The sequence below is a fragment of the Drosophila gunungcola genome, assembly GCF_025200985.1.
Source record: "Drosophila gunungcola strain Sukarami chromosome 2L unlocalized genomic scaffold, Dgunungcola_SK_2 000008F, whole genome shotgun sequence".
NCBI lineage: Eukaryota > Metazoa > Arthropoda > Insecta > Diptera > Drosophilidae > Drosophila > Drosophila gunungcola.
This window is the reverse complement of record NW_026453163.1, coordinates 2,734,561-2,754,644: the sequence shown is the minus strand read 5'-3', so window position 1 is coordinate 2,754,644 and position 20,084 is coordinate 2,734,561. Positions and strand designations below refer to the sequence as shown.

The 20,084-nt window shown below is 49.4% G+C and overlaps 1 protein-coding gene across 4 annotated transcripts in view; it reads left to right on the top strand.

The window, feature by feature from the left end:
* The window catches only part of LOC128253459 (uncharacterized), a 39,073-nt gene that overhangs the window by 15,345 nt on the left and 3,644 nt on the right, over window positions 1-20,084 (top strand). For all 4 annotated transcript variants that reach the window (XM_052981864.1, XM_052981860.1, XM_052981863.1 and 1 more), the window contains 8 exons: window positions 3,073-3,154; window positions 6,865-8,295; window positions 8,756-8,958; window positions 9,023-10,513; window positions 11,781-14,207; window positions 15,932-18,832; window positions 19,487-19,862; window positions 19,931-20,056. In XM_052981864.1, the coding sequence (XP_052837824.1) occupies window positions 3,073-3,154; window positions 6,865-8,295; window positions 8,756-8,958; window positions 9,023-10,513; window positions 11,781-14,207; window positions 15,932-18,832; window positions 19,487-19,862; window positions 19,931-20,056 (9,037 nt within the window). The remainder of the gene's footprint in view (window positions 1-3,072; window positions 3,155-6,864; window positions 8,296-8,755; window positions 8,959-9,022; window positions 10,514-11,780; window positions 14,208-15,931; window positions 18,833-19,486; window positions 19,863-19,930; window positions 20,057-20,084) is intronic.

The following is a 20,084-nucleotide window of genomic DNA, read 5'->3' as shown; positions in this document are numbered from 1 at the left end:
CTTCTGTAAAGCCGTTTTTTGTTGAGATTTAATGGCTAAGATTCCAGGTTGCTCTGCTGGCAATGGGGTTAATGAAATGAGCACACTAAAGAAGATTTATTGCATGGTTTCACTTTTTCTTTTATTTTACTTTTCTTATTTTTTTCAAAAAAAAAAAAACACTAAAGAGGTTTCGAAAGAGTTACTTTGAAAACAGGGCATGACATATTTATTTTGCCTGAAATTGGGTAATAAGTACATGTACCCAAGCAAACCAGATTAGATCAACGTAAATATACCCTTTAAACAATTACGAAATTAAGGCTTAAAAAGGATGGAGATGAATTATTTTATTACCAAAGGTTTTGCTATAACTTAAAAATAAAGTTCATTACTTTATTATTCACTTAAAGAAACCTGCAAATTAGAATTTTCACACTTTGGCGCAAAAAAGAAATCTGATTTACAATTAACCCACAAAAAGCCAATTAGCTAGTGTAATGAATTGTTATTACTTTGACAAAGTGAATAAAGACAAGAAGTAAACTTTCCTAGATACAAGCATAGAGCATATACCTAGGCATCTAAAATTCTCACGTCTCTATATACCACTATATGATTTTTACGTAAGAAATTCTCACATTATTAATTTGGTATTGTTTTCACAAGATCTTTTCGTATGCTGCAACCGCTAGGTTTGCCCTGCAAATTATATATAGACAATGATCAGGCAATGGTGCACTCAGCTGGCAGAAAGAGACGGACTGAGGTAATGAGAGAAAGACAGAGCGAATCACTTGGCCAAGTCACGCAGCAAGCATTTGCATAGGTAATGGCGCAAAAAGCTGGCTAAAAACAAGACTTCCTGGCAAGAATTCGAAGTATCTGGCACACAATTCAATAAAACCAAGCAAACAACGAGCGAGCGAATGCAAAGGCCAAGAGGAGGAGGGTCGAAAGGCCCCAAACCGGCTAACCTTGTCCAGTTTTCTGTGCCTGTGGCTGTGGCTGCACCCAAGTCGAAGAGCGAAAGAATTTCCGAAGCCAATTGGCAGTTACGTGGCTTTAATTGCCCAAGTTCTCGGCTGTCACGGTGACATGGCCAGAAGGTGGAGAAAGAAGTATCTGCCGGCCCGTTGGGGGAGAATTTATCTGCAGCCATTAAAAACAATTACACGCGGCTTCTGTGCTGATTTAGATTTCCATTGAAGCATGTTAGGTAACCCAGAAAGATGGCCAAAGAGATCGAGATCCAGAAATGTCCAGTGCCCTCGCCGCCCCCTTTTTTAAGTGGAACGCCTTACAGTTAGCTGCGGTTATTTCGGCATTCAAGCATGGCTAATACAAAATTGCGCTGCGGTAAATGGGCAACAAATAAATAAATTCGAACAAATTGTGCGGCATGTAGCGGTTCTCTCAACCAGTTAGGCAAACAAAAAAGCCACAGCAATTGTACAGTTCGTAAATTGGGTGGACCGGTGGTAAAATAGGTTTGCGGCTAGCTGACTGATCGAAGATTTGGCTCCTAAAATCCGCTTTTGCGGAAAAACATGGCTTTCAGAAAGTACCAACTCAACAAGTTGGTGTAAAATTTAAGTGACAAACTTTATCAATTCAATAACTTAAATTGCATAATGTAAACAGGCTTATTTTCAAAGGAGAATGAGCCAATTCCTGTTGGACATGGTCAAGGAAAACTATAATATATTAATGTCAATCATTAGCTAATCTTTAACTTTCCATCTTAATGTATTATAGAGTTTTCACAGCTAATTTGCAATTTCCAAGCGTTTCCAAAAGGCAATTAAACTGAAATAGCTTAGAAAGAGTCACCTTGATTTCTTTGGTAAATGAGAAATGCAATTTTTAATTGACCAAGCCTAATCGACAGGACGTTGTTTTCCATCCAAAGCAATACTTGTTTTCATCCAATTGAATTCAAAGATCAATTGGACGAGGAAATCGTGAAAGTCCCCTTGACACCCCAAGCCAGTCGGGAAAATCTGTAACAACTCGCCGACCCACAGAAAACACCAAAACCAAAGACCACATTCGCCGACTACTTTTGCCTGTGGCTTTTAAATGGTAGCGCGTGCGTCTGCACATATAGTAAAAACAGCAAATTGTTTAGATACTCTTGCTTTTTGTTTTGGTTTCGCTCATTGCAAACAAAGAGTGTGTGTGAGTGCGCTTCGCAGCATATTTTAGTCGATTTGATTTTAAATGAAAGCTGTCAATCAAGCTGACTTCAAGGCGGTCCGAGTCCAAGTTTTGCCCGCAACTTTCCCATTTTACCAGGAAAACTCTTGGCATTCCGAGGAAAACGAAAGCGTCACAGCCCATTCGCGGATCCGTTGAGTGCTGGCCACATCTTAACTCTAATCTCGGTTGGCCCAACCACTTAATTACCAGTTGATTTGCTGTTTGAATTCTTGTTCTCATCGCCGCAACATGCAGAAAGTTATCAGGTGCTGGACATAAATTATGCAAAACGAGTTGAGATGCTGATTGGGGTCACCACACATCTCTACTTCTTTCCCAGTTGGTGGTGATGTTAAATGATTAAGAGCGCACAGCTTGATTTCCATGAAATAACTTGGCGGTTTTAAGCGGCTTTCGTCGCAACGAACACACATATGGCTAATATTACCGTTGTGGGTAAATTAAAGTTCCCAATTCTTGATTTAAATCAATAATATGCTTTTTAATAATAATATTTGTACTTATTCCATTGTTATAGTGATTGCAGTAAAAGGATTTTTAAAAAACTTTATACTTAAATTTATTTTTATTTATATTTTTTTTTGCATTCAGCTTAAAGCGTTGTTACTTTTATTTTAACGCGCTGGCAATCTAATTCACTATTTATTAGACAGTACACACTTTATATACATATATGTTATATTTGTGGGAAAGTGCAATTATCAATTGGTTTGACTTTTGTATTGCTGTGTCGTTAAACATGTAAATAACTTTATGTACAATTTAATTATAACACCTTACTCGAATAAATTTCATCAGTTTAAGAGCAAAAACATTAATATTTATTTGTAACCTTGTCTAATATCAAAACTCTTTTGCTTTATTTTCCAGGCTGGGAACTGCGCGGCTTAAGCTGTTATAAATATTTCAATATCAAGCATTCGTGGGATAAAAGCGCCGAGCTGTGTCGAAGGTGAGTGGAGTCACAACCATAACCATATGATAATTTCCCTAACCAAACAAGATGATCATTATATTGTGGGGAAGTGGAAGTGTTCCGCTCTTTGTCATCGATCGAAGCGGAGAAGGTGGCAAAAGCACTCAAGTTTTATTTCGCCCAGGCAGCTATGCCTGAACAAATGCGCTACCTGTTGTTCTTGTTGGAGAGATGGATGGTTTGATGGATGGATGGATTGATGGATAGATGCTTGGTTGGTCAGAGCAATATATATATATATGTACTTGTTCCAGCAATTGCCGTTACAGAAGCGCATTGCATTTCCGTCGCTGACAGCTAACTGTCAATGCCAAAGTGGGCAGCAGTCAGAGCCAAAAACGCAAAAAGTCGACGGCTCTGCTGACCAAGTCTGAAATTGTTTTTCTGGCCGACTGGGCAGGGCTATCAATACACCTGGTGATTCATAATTTTGGTTTCTTCGCCAGCTCTTTTTATCCGCCTTGCTCTTTCGAGCGAAAAGAAAGTCGCCGAATGCTTCTGGCAAAGCTGTTCCAGGCACGTTTATTTGGGCGGTAACCTGCACCAATGACCCAAATTCTTGTGGAGCAATCACCTGACCAAGAATCCCCGCGATCCACCCGAAAACTGAGAGTGTTTTGATAATAGAGCTTGGCTTTAAGTCTGGCTCGGCTTAATGAACGTGAGAATCGTGAGTTGACCCACAGGGCATGTGGGGTGAAAGTTTCACCGGTTTCATTGGGTACATTTGCTACACTAGTGTGTAGTTTTCGTTGTTGGCGCAAACTGAAAATATTAATAAAGTTATTGGCTCCCGCTGAAAGTCAATGCCCTACGCAATTTCTCCTCGCCTTCAATGGCGTTAAATGGCACTTAAGTATGCCCGGCACATCGTGACTCTAAGTCAGGCGGGCTGGCTACTCGGAGACCACTGCTCCTAATGTAATTTACATGCCGAAGACCTCGCCCCAGTCAAGTCCAGTGCTCATTTGAATGCCGCTAACGTGTCTAGAGTTCAACAAACGGTGGCCGACAATGGCCACCTATGTTTCTTCAAATGGACGATTTGCCAAAATGTTAAATACACAAAAGAGTGTGTGTGTGGGGGTATTGCTTATATCAACACTGGGCGATTGCGTTGACAGGTGTCGTTACCCAGTCCAACATTCAGTCAACTGAGAAATATTTCTGTATTTAATTTACCACTGGTTTCGGTGAAATTTCCTTTCGGCGTGCGCAGCATGCGAAATTGGGTAGAATGAAGGAAAGCCCCTGACAAGGCGCTAACACTTGGCATTAACGGAGTTTTAACCACGAAAACATAAAGTTGGAAACGACTCGAGGGGAAATTAACTGGATCATACATAAGTTGACTTTAAAAACAAGATAGAACGCTTTAGTCGAGTTACCCGACTATTAGATATCCGTTACTCAGCCAACAAACTTCAACCAAAGTATTTCCCCTACAAAACAATCGAAGTTTAGGTGTCGAACTGCATAGCCAACACTAGAGAGTAAGAGCATGCAGCACCCCCACCCCCCGCTTACAGTTCTTTCGTTCTGTCTCTCTACTGCAGCGATTTCCGGCAGAGCAGCGGCCGAATCGCGGCTTAGCAGCGGCAAAGCGGCGGCAGAGGACTTTATAATCCCAAAACTTCTAAACCATTAGCTCGATTTAAAAATGTTTGTGTCTACCGATAGATATGACCGAATCCCACTCACAGAGTCCAATACCTTAGGTATAGCATGTCTAAGAGTGACAGTATATACATTCACGACTTGTGGGCGTTAAAGTGGGCGTGGCTCCGTTTAAAAAAAACTTACGCTGCTTAGAAATTACAAGAAGTCCCAAATATCTAGCTTTTATAGTTTCCGAGATCTCGGCGTTCATTCAGACGGACAGACGAGCCGACAGACGGACATGGCTAGATCGACTCGGCTATTGATCCTGATCAAGAATATATATACTTTATACGGTCGGAAACGCTTCCCTCTACCTGATACATACATTTCAACAAATACAATATACCCTATTTCTCTACGAGTAACGTATATAATGGCTATATATTTTCCATGAACATTATTTAACTGGAAGTTATGGCAATTTAGTGAGATGCGAGTTGTTAGCATCCCAAAACGAGAATAAATATAATAAGCAAACTTTTAGTTTCGCCAGCATAGAAATTTCTTTGGTAAATAACCCGCTAAGTGCAAACCCAAACATATCGAACAGTTTTTGCTTACCATAATACACGCCCAAGCCATGTACGTAAAATAAAATGGCAAGCCAATAAGGTGACTTACGGAGCCGCGTCTGAAGTTTTCACTCTTGTGTGGCACGCAGCATTTTCGACGGCAGGGAGTGGGGCAGCACTCGCAAGGGAGTGTCTCACATACATAATGCTGTGTGATTTTCGATTTATCTTTTGGCATGCCCCAGCTGCAGCCATTTGCCAGAGGCAGCCACGTCCCACGCGGCGAATGCGTAATGTCGCAACGGCTTTTTGGGGGGAAACGAGTTTTGCTTGCTGGGCGCGAACTCCAAGAAGAACTCCAAGTTATGAGATTGAAATCAAACTGAGTTTGGCGATTGGAAATGAAAGTTTTACGTGTAGTGAGTCCGATTTCCCCCGATCCGCATGCGGCAGCACCTAATTGAGATAGAAACAGAAAATAGAAAGTAAAGCGCAGCTGCATAATTGGAGTTGCATTACGCTCGGCAGCGGAAGCTTGGCCATACTAATCGTCCACATCCCCTGTGTCCGATTCACTTTGAGAAAAGTAGTGCCAATCATTGTCTTTATATTCTTATCTGCGATTTTCAATAGTTGCGGCAATTTTACTTCACACATAGATACGTTGATTTCTTCAATAGTGGTTGGTGTGAAAAAAAGCGAATATAAATGCTTTCACATTATTTCTAATATTCCTATGTCTGACTTCATTTTGAGAAAAGTAATATTATTATTCTCTCCGATTTTAATATAAATAAGCGAGGATAAACATAAGGGGTTTATGTTAAAATGTCTTTTTTTTGGCAAACAGAAATTTAAACGGTAGTTTTTCTATACTGATTTTATAAGAAATGATCTAAGCATTAATGGGGTTAATAAACCGAATCGATTTTATAGTTTGGTATTAGATTTTATTTTGTATCCCTAGTTCTGCTTAACCGATCGATCATCGATAGCTTATTTGATTAACAATTTATAAACCTGTGCGATTTGAACAAAATTAATTTTTTAAAGGTTGCTTTGCTTTTCATAAAACACGTGTGGAAACCTGTAACAAAATAATTAATTTTTCACGTATGACTATATAATTTTGTTCAATTAATTCATGTTTACAAGTAATTTGATTAAAAAATTATTATATTAATTTAATTTAATTTAGTACCTACACCCAGAGATTAAAAAATAGTAAATCCAAATATTTTCACTTTGAATTAAAAATGTTCGGTACTAATTTACTAATTTAATTGAAATGGTGTTCGACTTTCATTTTTATTTTTAAGTACGGAAAAATTAAGTTTTAAATTAAAATATAAATTAAAATCTATAATTTTCATATTGGATAAACCAGTTTAATATTTTAATAATTACCTTTTCTGTTTATGTTTATGTAAGCTTTATTTTGAAAAACAATGTTATATTCGAATATTTTAAATTTTAATTTTACCAAACACAATTTGTACATTCTCCTTGCAGATATGGAGCCGAACTAGTGGCCATCGACAGCTATGCGGAGAACAACGAGACCCTGTCAATCGCCCGGGCGAGCGATCCCAACCAGCGGGCCTCGGACAAGTACTGGCTGGGCCTGGCCTCTCTGGACGACCTGCGCACCAACACGCTGGAGTCCGCCTCCGGGGCGCTGATCTCGCAGTACTCCGGCTTCTGGTCGCTGCACCAGCCGAACGCCGAGTCCGGGGAGTGCGTGGCGGCGGGGTTCGCCGGCAAGTCGCAGAGCTGGGACCTGGGCACCTGTGAGTCCCTGCTGCCGTTCATGTGCCGCGCCCAGGCCTGCCCGCTGGGAGCCCTCCACTGCGCCAATGGGAAGTGCATCAACCAGGCCTTCAAGTGCGACGGCAGCGACGACTGCGGCGACGGCACCGACGAGCTGGACTGTCCGGCCCAGTGCCACTACCACATGCAGTCCGGCGGCGACGTGATCGAGACGCCCAACTACCCGCACAAGTACGGCGCGCTGGGCAAGTGCAAGTGGACGCTGGAGGGGCCGCTGGGCAGCAACATCATCCTGCAGTTCCAGGACTTCGAGACGGAGAAGACCTTCGACACCGTGCAGATCCTGGTGGGCGGGCGCACCGAGGACAAATCCGTGTCGCTGGCCACGCTCAGCGGCAAGCAGGACCTCACCACGCAGCCCTTCGTGTCCGCCTCCAACTTCATGATCGTCAAGTTCACCACGGACGGCAGCGTGGAGCGCAAGGGCTTCCGGGCCACCTGGAAGACGGAGGCCAAGAACTGTGGCGGCACCCTGAAGGCCACCCTCCAGCGCCAGATCCTGACCAGCCCCAACTACCCCAAGCAGTACCCCGGCGGCCTGGAGTGCCTGTATGTGATCAAGGCCCAGCCCGGGCGCATCATCTCCATCGAAGTGGACGACCTGGACGTCGCCGAGGGACGCGACTACCTTATGATCCGCGACGGGGACTCGCCCATGAGCCGCACCATCGCCAAGCTGACCGGAAAGACGGCCCAGAACAACCGGGTGATCATCTCCACGGGCCACGCCCTCTACCTGTACTTCAAGTCCAGCCTGGGTGAGGCCGGCAAGGGCTTCAGTCTGCGCTACATCCAGGGCTGCAAGGCCACGATCACGGCCAGAAACGGCACGGTGACCTCGCCCGCCTTCGGCCTGGCCGACTACCCCAAGAACCAGGAGTGCTTCTTCACCATCCGCAACAACGCCCGTGCCCCGCTCTCCCTCAAGTTCGACAAGTTCACCGTCCACAAGAGCGACAACGTGCAGGTGTTCGACGGATCCTCCACCTCCGGTCTGCGCCTGCACTCGGGAAATGGATTCACGGGTCCAGCCGCGCCCAAGCTCACCCTGACTGCCTCCTCCGGCGAGATGCTCATCAAGTTCACCTCGGATGCCCTGCACAATGCTGCTGGGTAAGTACCCATAAAGTGCATAGGCTTAGTGTGTTACCAAGAAGATTTGACTTCTGTTAAATTTCAACGTATACGAAATATTAAATCAATCTGGGGTTTCACAGAAATCTCAGGATAATGGTTTTTCGGGACAATTGGCTTCAAATCCAAGCGACATATCCGTGTAGCCAGAGTTTGGGATCAGTAAATTTACAGGGTGCATGCAACAACGCCCAGTGCGATAACGCCCATGGGCTTAAAGGCTAAGTTAGCATGCCACAAGGCGTTAACTCACTTTCTTCTTGGGCGCTAAAAAACGACGTTATTGCACAAAGCATTGTTTTGTTTTGTTAGCCAGTATTAAAAAGGTTTCTGAGCCATGGAGATTTGATTTTCCGAAGAGATTTCTGTGAGACACCATTTCGATTTAACATATAGTTTAATTAAGAAAAAGGTGTTAAATACTCAAATTTATCTTTAGATGGTCGGCCACGTTCTCGGCTGACTGCCCGGAACTGCAGCCCGGAATTGGAGCCTTGGCCTCCAGTCGCGACACCGCTTTCGGTACGCTGGTCAGCTTTACATGTCCCATTGGACAGGAGTTTGCCACCGGCAAGACGCGACTGGTCACTGAATGTCTGCGCGGTGGCAACTGGAGTGTCTCCTACATACCCAAGTGTCAGGGTGAGTGTACACTCCATCTCCGTCACCGAATAGTTTGCTAATGCGTGTTCCACCCCCTCCGCAGAGGTCTACTGCGGTCCTGTGCCACAAATCGACAACGGTTTCTCCATCGGCTCCTCGAACGTGACCTACCGCGGCATCGCCATGTACCAGTGCTATGCCGGCTTCGCCTTCGCCTCAAGTGCTCCGATCGAGAAGATCTCCTGTCTGCCGGACGGTCGCTGGGAAAGGCAGCCCCACTGCCTGGCCTCCCAGTGCGCCGCCCTGCCGGAAGTGTCCCATGCCAATGTCACGCTGCTCAACGGCGGCGGTCGCAGCTACGGCACCATTGTCCAGTACGAGTGTGAGCCGGGATACGAGCGGAACGGCCACCCGGTGCTGACCTGCATGTCCAACGGCACCTGGAGCGGCGACGTGCCGCGGTGCACGCGCAAGCGCTGCTTTGAGTTCCCGGAGATCGCCAACGGCTTCGTGGTCGACTCCAGCCGAGCCTACCTCTTCGGGGACGAGGCCAGGGTGCAGTGCTTCAAGGGCTACAAGCTGATCGGCAGCAACATCATGCGCTGCAGCGAGGCCCAGAAGTTCGAGCAGCCGCCGACCTGCGAGGACATCAACGAGTGCAGCTCCTCGCAGTGCGACCTGACCACCACCGAGTGCCAGAACACGAACGGCTCCTTCCACTGCCAGTGCCGGAGCGGCTTCACGGCCACCACCGAGTGCAGGCCCGTGGGCGACCTGGGTCTGGGCAACGGCGGCATTCCCGACGACAGCATCAGCACCTCGGCCAGTGAGCCGGGCTACAGCAAGACGCAGCTGCGGCTGAACACGAACGGCTGGTGCGGCGGCTCCTCGGAGCCGGGCTCCAACTGGATCCTCATCGACCTCAAGGCACCCACCATCCTGCGCGGCTTCCGCACTATGTCCGTGCAGCGTCCGGACGGAAACGTGGCCTTCAGCTCGGCGGTGCGTCTGCAGTACACCAACGACCTGACCGACGTGTTCAAGGACTACGCCAATCCCGACGGCACGGCCGTGGAGTTCCGCATCCTGGAGCCCACGCTCTCCATCCTCAACCTGCCGCTGCCCATCGAGGCCCGCTACATCCGCTTCCGCATCCAGGACTACGTGGGCGCCCCCTGCCTCCGCATGGAGCTGATGGGCTGCACGCGCCTCGACTGCGTGGACATCAACGAGTGCGCCAAGAACAACGGCGGCTGCGACCAGAAGTGCATCAACTCGCCGGGCGGCTTCGCCTGCGGCTGCAACACCGGCTACCAGCTGTACACCTCCAACGGCACGGCCGGCTACCACATCGAGCGCTCCGAGTCGGGCGAACGCGACGGTGACACCTACCAGCGCAACAAGACCTGCGTGCCCCTCATGTGTCCCGAGCTGCAGGCCCCCGAGAACGGACAGCTGCTGAGCGACCGCAACGACTACCACTTCGGCGACGTGGTGCGCTTCCAGTGCCACTTTGGCTACATCATGAGCGGCAGCTCGGCGGCCCTGTGCCTGTCCAGCGGTCAGTGGAACGCCAGCGTACCAGAGTGCAATTGTAAGTATTCCTCTTGGTAGGGAACCGGCGTGCTCAAAACTGCCTTATGGCAGGGCATTTTCCAACACAATTGAAAAATGTTAGTATAAAGTCGAGGAAAAGTCAAAAATCCATTTTCTTGAGGATTAGCGATGAAAAAAAACGTTATGTAGCAGGGCTAAAAAAACACGAGTGTATACCGCCGTGTGACCAGCAATCTCACATTTGAGACATCTCCCTTACTGTATGCAATTACAAAAACAGAAGGTGTAGAACGTTTTCGAGCACACTTTCTGAATTTTTTAAGCGATCTATACTTTCGTTAATGTACATTTTAAACGTTACAAAGTGATACTATTTCCCGAGCGCTAGTAAATGTTGTAAGTCCAAAATGATTACAATTAGATAGAACTGTCGTCAAAGCAAATTGGTTTTCTCCGCGCATATAACTTATCTGAACGAAAAAGAGCAGCTGCTAGGGGCTGCATTTATTAAATAAGCACAATCCATTCTTAAAACTTATTCTCTATATCTTAATCTACTCTTATAAGATCTGCCAATGTTTAATTAAATCGATAGAAACTTAACAAGAAGTTCATGTACCTGTTTAAGTAAGTCAACGGGCAATTGAGAAAACGGTTCTTGTTCTTATACATAATCTTGATTAATTCTGAATTCATATTCTCACATGCCAAGTGCGTTTCCCTGCCGGACGTTAAGTTTAGTTTCCTTCAACATAGAAAATCTTTTGTAATTCTACAAGCCTAAGTCTCAGGGGTTAACAGGGGCTTTTCTCTGTCCGATTAAGGCTAACTGGCGATTGAGAATCTGGTTCTTGTTCTTATACAGATGTTTGAATAGTTGTGTTCCTGAACGCTTGCAGTTAATATCTAATCTTATATTTTAGGAAGAACTTTTCTCTTATATTTTATGTGTTCACTTTTCTTGAGTTGGCAACGCCGCAACTATAGCGTCTCGTCGTGAAATTCAATTCAGTACCAAATAGGCTTCGAAACTGGCAAGAGTAGAGACATACAGTCCACTCAACCCCGCTTGTCTTATTCCTGATCTAGTTGAAATACCCAATATTCCATTAATTCTGAATTCATATTCTCAGATGCCAAGTGCCGGACGACAAGTTTAGTTTCCTTTACATGTAATTCTAGAAGTCTAGGACTTTTCATTAAATGCGATATTTACTCAGGAACTTTAATCTGTCCGAGAGAAGTTTACTGGCAATTGAAATCCCTGCTATTGTTCTTATCCAATTCCTGTTTCACCTTCTCAGATGCCAAGTGCGTTTCCCTGCCTGACGACAAGTTGGAGGGTCTGACCGTGGCCCGTCCCGATCCCGAGTCCGTGCTGGTGCCCTTCCGCGACAACGTGACCATTACATGCGGGTCGGCGGGTCGCCAGCTGAGGGCCACCGCCTCCTCCGGCTTCCGGCAGTGCGTGTACGACCCGAAACCGGGCCTGCCCGACTACTGGCTGTCGGGGATGCAGCCCTCCTGTCCGCGGGTGGACTGCTACCCGCCCATGCCCACGCCCGGAGCGGAGTACGGCCAGTTCGTAGACACGCGCTACCAGAGCAGCTTCTTCTTCGGCTGCCAGAACACCTTTAAGCTGGCCGGCCAGACGGGTCGCCACGACAACGTGGTGCGCTGCGGGGCCGACGGCATCTGGGACTTCGGCGATCTGCGCTGTGAGGGACCGGTCTGCGAGGACCCCGGACGACCGGCCGATGGTCGCCAGATCGCGCGCAGCTACGAGCAGAGCTCGGAGGTGTACTTCGGCTGCAACCGACCCGGCTACATCCTGATCAACCCGCGGCCCATCACCTGCATCCGCGAGCCGGAGTGCAAGGTCATCAAGCCGCTGGGCCTGGGCTCCGGCAGGATTCCCGACTCGGCCATCAACGCCACCTCGGAGCGACCCAACTACGAGGCCAAGAACATCCGGCTGAACTCGGCCACCGGGTGGTGCGGCAAGCAGGAGGCCTTCACCTACGTGAGCGTGGACCTGGGCCAGATCTACCGCGTCAAGGCCATCCTGGTGAAGGGCGTGGTGACCAACGACATCGTGGGCCGGCCCACTGAGATCCGCTTCTTCTACAAGCAGGCCGAGAGCGAGAACTACGTGGTGTACTTCCCCAACTTCAACCTGACCATGCGCGACCCGGGCAACTACGGCGAGCTGGCCATGATCACGCTGCCCAAGTTTGTGCAGGCGCGCTTCGTCATTCTGGGCATCGTGAGCTACATGGACAACGCCTGCCTCAAGTTCGAGCTGATGGGCTGCGAGGAGCCGAAGCAGGAGCCGCTGCTGGGCTACGACTACGGCTACTCGCCCTGCGTGGACAACGAGCCGCCCATCTTCCAGAACTGCCCCCAGCAGCCCATCGTGGTGCGGCGCGACGAGAACGGCGGCGTGCTGCCCGTGAACTTCACCGAGCCCACGGCCGTGGACAACTCCGGCTCGATAGCGCGCCTGGAGATCAAGCCGCAGAACTTCCGCACGCCCAGCTACGTCTTCAAGGACACGGTGGTCAAGTACGTGGCCTTCGACTACGACGGCAACGTGGCCATCTGCGAGATCAACATCACGGTGCCGGATGTGACGCCGCCGCTGCTGCAGTGCCCCCAGAGCTACGTCATCGAGCTGGTGGACCGCCAGGAGAGCTACACCGTCAACTTCAACGACACACGCAAGCGCATCAAGACCTCTGACGACACGGCCGGCGATCTGAAGCTGCAGTTCAGCCCGGAAAGTGCCACCATCCGGATCGGGAGCTTCGAGAACGTGACCGTGACGGCCACCGACAAGTACAGCAACCGGGCAACCTGCCACTTCCAGGTGTCCGTGAAGGCCTCGCCCTGCGTGGACTGGGAGCTGCAGCCGCCGGCCAATGGGGCCATCAACTGCCTGCCCGGCGACCGCGGGATTGAGTGCATCGCTACCTGCAGGCCCGGCTTCCGCTTCACCGACGGCGAGCCCCTCAAGAGCTTCTCCTGCGAGACGTCGCGCCTGTGGCGCCCCACCTCCGTGGTGCCCGACTGCGTGTCGGAGAACACGGAGCAGGCCGCCTACCACGTCACCGCCGCCATCACGTACCGCGCCAACGGGGCCGTGGCCCAGTCCTGCCTGGGCCAGTACCAGGACGTGCTGGCCCAGCACTACGCCGGCCTCAACCAGCTGCTCTCGCAGCGCTGCTCGGCCGTGAACGTGAACATGAACGTGACGTTCGTCAAGTCGGTGCCCCTGCTGGTGGAGGAGAACGTGGTCCGCATGGACTTCATCCTCTCCATCCTGCCGGCGGTGCGCCAGCCGCAACTGTACGACCTGTGCGGCTCCACGCTGAACCTGATCTTCGACCTGAGTGTTCCCTACGCCAGCGCCGTCATCGATGACCTGCTGAACATCGCCAACATCGGCAACCAGTGCCCGCCCCTGCGAGCCCTCAAGTCGCAGATCTCGCGCGGGTTCAACTGCAACGTGGGCGAGGTGCTGAACATGGACACCAGCGACGTGCCGCGCTGCCTCCACTGTCCCGCCGGAACGTACGTGTCCGAGGGCCAGAACAGCTGCACCTACTGCCCGCGGGGCTTCTACCAGAACCGCGACCGCCAGGGCACCTGCCTGCGCTGCCCCGCCGGCACCTACACCAAGGAGGAGGGCACCAAGGCCCATGCGGACTGCATCCCCGTGTGCGGCTACGGTATGTACAGATTCCATACAGACTAGTATTAAGATGTCTTATGAGTGGAAATCTTTTTAAAGGGACAACTTAAAGTTACACACTTGTTAAATTCCATTTTAATATTGGTATAATCTTTACCAAGAAGCAGTAGCTGTAAACTATTAATGTTACAGACGAAAATTAGAAAGGATCTTACTGTATGGTATTAAAATTATATATACCACTGGCTTGTCCAATATACTTTCAAAAACAAAACGGATATTTTTATGATTTTATTGCGGCGACATTTATTTAATTACATATTATTAAACAACTTTTGAAGGATGTAAGAAAGAATTGATAAAGAAAAATATTGAAAAATAAGCTGGTGACCGTGAATCTTCGGAGGCGCCTTGAAAACAAAATTTTATTGTTTGCGGTGAACATCATGACCGGATTGTCAGAAACAAAAAAAATTAACATGCATTTTAAAGCTGGAGAATTTTTCGAGGTAATCACGAAGATTTTTTTAGCTAAAAATAAAATAAAAAAAAAATACAAATAAATTTAAAATATAAAAAAAAAAACAAAAAACTTCTTCGTGATTACCTGCTGATTTATGTGACCAAGTAGTGTTCAAATTTTCATAAGGGTCGGTTCAGTAGATTTTGAGATATGATGTTCACGAACTTCAAAAAATACGTTTTCGGGAAAATCGATTTAATGTTTGTCATACGTGACCAAACTGATAGTCTGGCCGGTCGTTTTAAACGTTATAACTCCATTAGTTTTTCTCGGATTAATTTGAAATTACATATATTATATATATTACAAAATGTCTTATGCTAGACAGATTCTTAAAACTACTTAAAACTTTAATTCTATAGTAACGGTGGTTTTTAAATTAAAGTTTTTATATTGTGTATAACAAATAATAAAATTAAACGGGAGTTACATTTTTGGCCGCTTCTCATTCTGAGAACAAAATACTTGAAAAAAATCATTAGTGTAAGCAATTTGAGCTTTCTCGTTCTTGAAAATTTGTACTCAAACTCAGTAAACTTAATTTTCTGGTCATGGATGTTTTTAGGTACATTCTTGGATTGAAAGTAAAATGAATTAATTTTTCATTTTTAAATTTCTTAAATATTTCTAAAATATTTTGGAATAGTGTCCTACATTTTCATGTTAACCCGAGTGATAGGAGGTATAGCTTTGAAATTCCCACTTCCCACTTTTATTGTCACTTAAAACTTTAAACGCGTTGTTCTTGAATATTGGACAGGTCTTTGAAATATCACTTACAACGATTTTTTTTAATTGCAACAATTAAAAAAAAAGTTGAGAAATTTTCACCAAAATTAGCATTTTTTGTAAAAATGTCTGTCAAAAATACAATCTTCCCCTTTTTTTCCTCTGTTCAATACTTATTTAAATTTTTAACTAAAACACCTTTTTTCTGACAGACCTTTTTTCCAAGGGATTGCTTAAGATAAATACTTTAATACTTTTTTTTTTTAATTTCACAAATATTTATTGAAATCTTTATCTTTAAAATAAAAAAAGTTTATATAATATATATACATTTTCATATAAAAAATAAATTATTGAAAATAGGCAGGTTTTTGTACGACGAAACCCATGTAACCCCTTTAAAAGATAAGTACCTTACTTAGGGCGTAGTATTATAATTGTATAAGTAGTATAATTGTGTAAACATCACTTTTGACAAAGGCCTAATGTAAGAACCCATGTCTTCGCAGGAACCTACTCGCCCACTGGCCTGGTGCCTTGCCTGGAGTGTCCGCGCAACTCGTTCACGGCCGAACCGCCGACGGGCGGGTTCAAGGACTGCCAGGCCTGCGCGGCGCAGACCTTCACCTACCAGCCGGCCGCCTCGAACAAGGACCTGTGCCGCGCCAAGTGCGCCCCAGGAACCTACTCGGCCACCGGACTGGCGCCCTGCTCGCCCTGCCCGCTGCACCACTACCAGGGAGCGGCCGGGTCGCAGAGCTGCAACGAGTGCCCCAGCAACATGCGGACCGACGCCCCCGCCGCCAAGGGCCGCGAGCAGTGCAAGCCGGTGGTGTGCGGCGAGGGGGCCTGCCAGCACGGCGGCCTGTGCGTGCCCATGGGCCACGACGTGCAGTGCTTCTGCCCGGCCGGCTTCTCCGGGCGCCGCTGCGAGCAGGACATCGACGAGTGCGCCTCGCAGCCCTGCTTCAACGGCGGCCAGTGCAAGGACCTGCCGCAGGGCTACCGCTGCGAGTGTCCCGCCGGCTACGCCGGCCTCAACTGCCAGGAGGAGGCCAGCGACTGCGGCAACGACACCTGCCCGACGCGGGCCATGTGCAAGAACGAGCCGGGCCTGGGGAACGTGACCTGCCTGTGCCGCTCCGGCTACACCGGCGAGCAGTGCGACGTGACCATCGACCCCTGCACGGCCAACGGCAATCCCTGCGGCAACGGGGCCAGCTGCCAGGCCCTGGAGCAGGGCCGCTACAAGTGCGAGTGCGTGCCGGGCTGGGAGGGCGTCCACTGCGAGCTGAACATCGACGACTGCGCGGAGAACCCCTGCCTGCTGGGCGCCAACTGCACGGACTTGGCCAACGACTTCCAGTGCGCCTGTCCGCCCGGCTTCACCGGCAAGCGCTGCGAGCAGAAGATCGACCTCTGCCTGTCGGAGCCCTGCAAGCACGGCACCTGCGTGGACCGCCTCTTCGACCACGAGTGCGTCTGCCAGCCAGGCTGGACGGGAGCGGCCTGTGACCAGAACGTGGACGACTGCGCCCAGCGGCCCTGCGCCAACGAGGGCACCTGCGTGGACCTGGTCGACGGCTTCGCCTGCAACTGCGAGCCGGGCTACACCGGCAAGAACTGCCAGCACACCATCGACGACTGTGCCTCCGCCCCCTGCCAGCACGGGGCCACCTGTGTGGACCAGCTGGACGGCTTCAGCTGTCGCTGCCGCCCAGGCTACGTGGGCCTGGCCTGCGAGGCCGAGATCGACGAGTGCCTCAGCGACCCCTGCCACCCGGTGGGCACGGAGCGCTGCCTCGACCTGGACAACCGCTTCGAGTGCGTGTGCCGCGACGGCTTCCGCGGCCCGCTCTGCGCCGAGGACATTGACGACTGCGAGGCGCAGCCCTGCCTGAACAACGGCCTGTGCCGCGACCGCGTCGGCGGCTTCGAGTGCGGCTGCGAGCCCGGGTGGAGCGGCAGGCGCTGCGAGCAGCAGGTGACCACCTGCGGAACGCAGGCACCGTGCCAGAACGACGCCAGCTGCATCGACCTGTTCCAGGACTACTTCTGCGTGTGCCCCAGCGGCACGGACGGCAAGAACTGCGAGACCGCGCCGGAGCGCTGCATCGGCGACCCGTGCATGCACGGCGGCAAGTGCCAGGACTTTGGCTCCGGGCTCAACTGCAGCTGTCCGGCGGACTACGCGGGCGTGGGCTGCCAGTACGAGTACGACGCCTGCGAGGAGCAGGTCTGCCAGAACGGGGCCACCTGCCTGGACAACGGAGCTGGCTACAGCTGCCAGTGTCCGCCTGGCTTCACCGGACACAACTGCGAGCAGGACATTGTGGACTGTAAGGATAACTCGTGCCCGCCGGGCGCCAGCTGCGTGGACCTCACCAACGGCTTCTACTGCCAGTGCCCCTTTAACATGACCGGCGACGACTGCCGCAAGGCCATCCAGGTGGACTACGACCTGTACTTCAGCGACCCTTCGCGCTCCACCGCCGCCCAGGTAGTGCCCTTCGCCACCGGCGAGGCCAACAGCCTGACCGTGGCCATGTGGGTGCAGTTCGCCCAGAAGGACGACCCCGGCATCTTCTTTACGCTGTACGGCGTGGAGTCCGCCCGCATGACCCAGCGCCGGCGCATCCTGCTGCAGGCCCACTCCAGCGGCGTGCAGGTCTCCCTGTTCGAGGACCAGTCCGACGCCTTCCTCAGCTTCGGCGAGTACACCTCCGTGAACGACGGCCAGTGGCACCACGTGGCCGTCGTCTGGGACGGCATCTCCGGCCAGCTGCAGCTGATCACGGAGGGACTGATTGCCAGCAAGATGGAGTACGGCTCGGGTGGCGCCCTGCCCTCCCATCTCTGGGCAGTGCTGGGCCGCCCACAGCCCTACGGACTGAGCCACGAGCTGGCGCTGGCCTACTCGGACGCCGGCTTCCAGGGCACCGTGACCAAGGCCCAGGTGTGGGCCCGCGCCCTCGACATCACGTCCGAGATCCAGAAGCAGGTGCGCGACTGTCGCTCCGAGCCCGTCCTCTACCCCGGCCTCATCCTCAACTGGGCCGGCTACGAGGTCACCTCCGGCGGAGTGGAGCGCAACGTGCCCTCGCTGTGTGGACAGCGCAAGTGCCCGGTGGGCTACACGGGCGCCAACTGCCAGCAGCTGGTGGTCGACAAGGAGCCCCCCGTGGTGGAGCACTGCCCCGGCGACCTGTGGGTGATCGCCAAGAACGGCTCGGCCGTGGTCACCTGGGACGAACCGCACTTCAGCGACAACATCGGCGTGACCAAGATCTACGAGCGCAACGGACACCGCTCCGGAACCACCTTGCTGTGGGGCACCTACGACATCACCTACATTGCATCCGATGCCTCCGGAAACACGGCCTCCTGCAGCTTCAAGGTTTCCCTGCTAAGTGAGTATAGGGAGGGTTTACAAAAAAAAAATTAAACACTAAATCATATTATTTCATACAATGCCTAATAAATTGCATGATTAAAATATTAAAATTAAAGCGGGAATTATTAGATAAAACTTATTTTCCATTTGATTTAAATTAATTTTATTAAAGTGAAATATGGCTTAGATTTTGATTACGTTTTTAAATAATATTTACATTTTTAAAATAACTAAGATCAATTGTAGTAGATTAAAATTATTTGGACTTAATACGTTTTTTTGTTTACCAGTGTATCTAATATCAAAGCCCTAGTCACAGTAAGCGTTAACTTGTTGAGATAGCTTACTTATCTAAAAATTTTGATACACAAATTCCGACGATCGAACATAAATTAAAAACCTTTTTTTTACTTCTAAAATATTTTTTTTTTTAATTATATTACTTTTTTTAAAATTATTTATTTTTGTTGCACAAATTGCAATTATTACCGGCTGTATTTCATTTAAATTTGAGTTAAATTTGAGTAGCCGCCCGTATAAATTTAAAATTTTGCTCCTCACAACATACATTTTTTTTTAGTACTTTTATTGTTTTTCTTTTTCTTTTATTTGATTATGTTATATGTTATATATTTGATGTCTGATTAACTTTTCTTTACCTATTTATCAGCCGACTTCTGCCCAGCTCTGGCCGATCCCGTTGGTGGATCGCAGGTGTGCAAGGATTGGGGCGCAGGCGGTCAGTTCAAGGTCTGCGAGATCGCCTGCAATGCGGGTCTCCGCTTCTCGGAGCAGGTGCCCGAGTTCTACACCTGCGGAGCCGAGGGCTTCTGGCGACCCACACGCGAACCATCGATGCCCCTGGTCTACCCCTCCTGCTCGCCCTCGAAGCCCGCCCAGCGCGTGTTCCGCATCAAGATGCTCTTCCCCTCGGACGTGCTGTGCAACAAGGCTGGTCAGGCGGTGCTCCGCCAGAAGGTCACCAACTCGGTGAATGGCCTGAACAGGGACTGGAACTTCTGCTCGTACGCCATCGAAGGAACTAGGTTTGTTGTGGTACTCCGGCTCCTCTTGGCACACCCTCTATAATCCACCTTTTTTCCCGACCTTCCAGGGAGTGCAAGGACATTCAGATCGATGTGAAGTGCGACCATTACCGAGCTGCCCAGAACAACCGCGTGCGGCGCCAGGCCAAGGATGGCGGTGTCTATGTCATGGAGGCCGAACTACCAGTGGTCAAGTAAGTAGTTGCATGCCCAAAAGAGTAC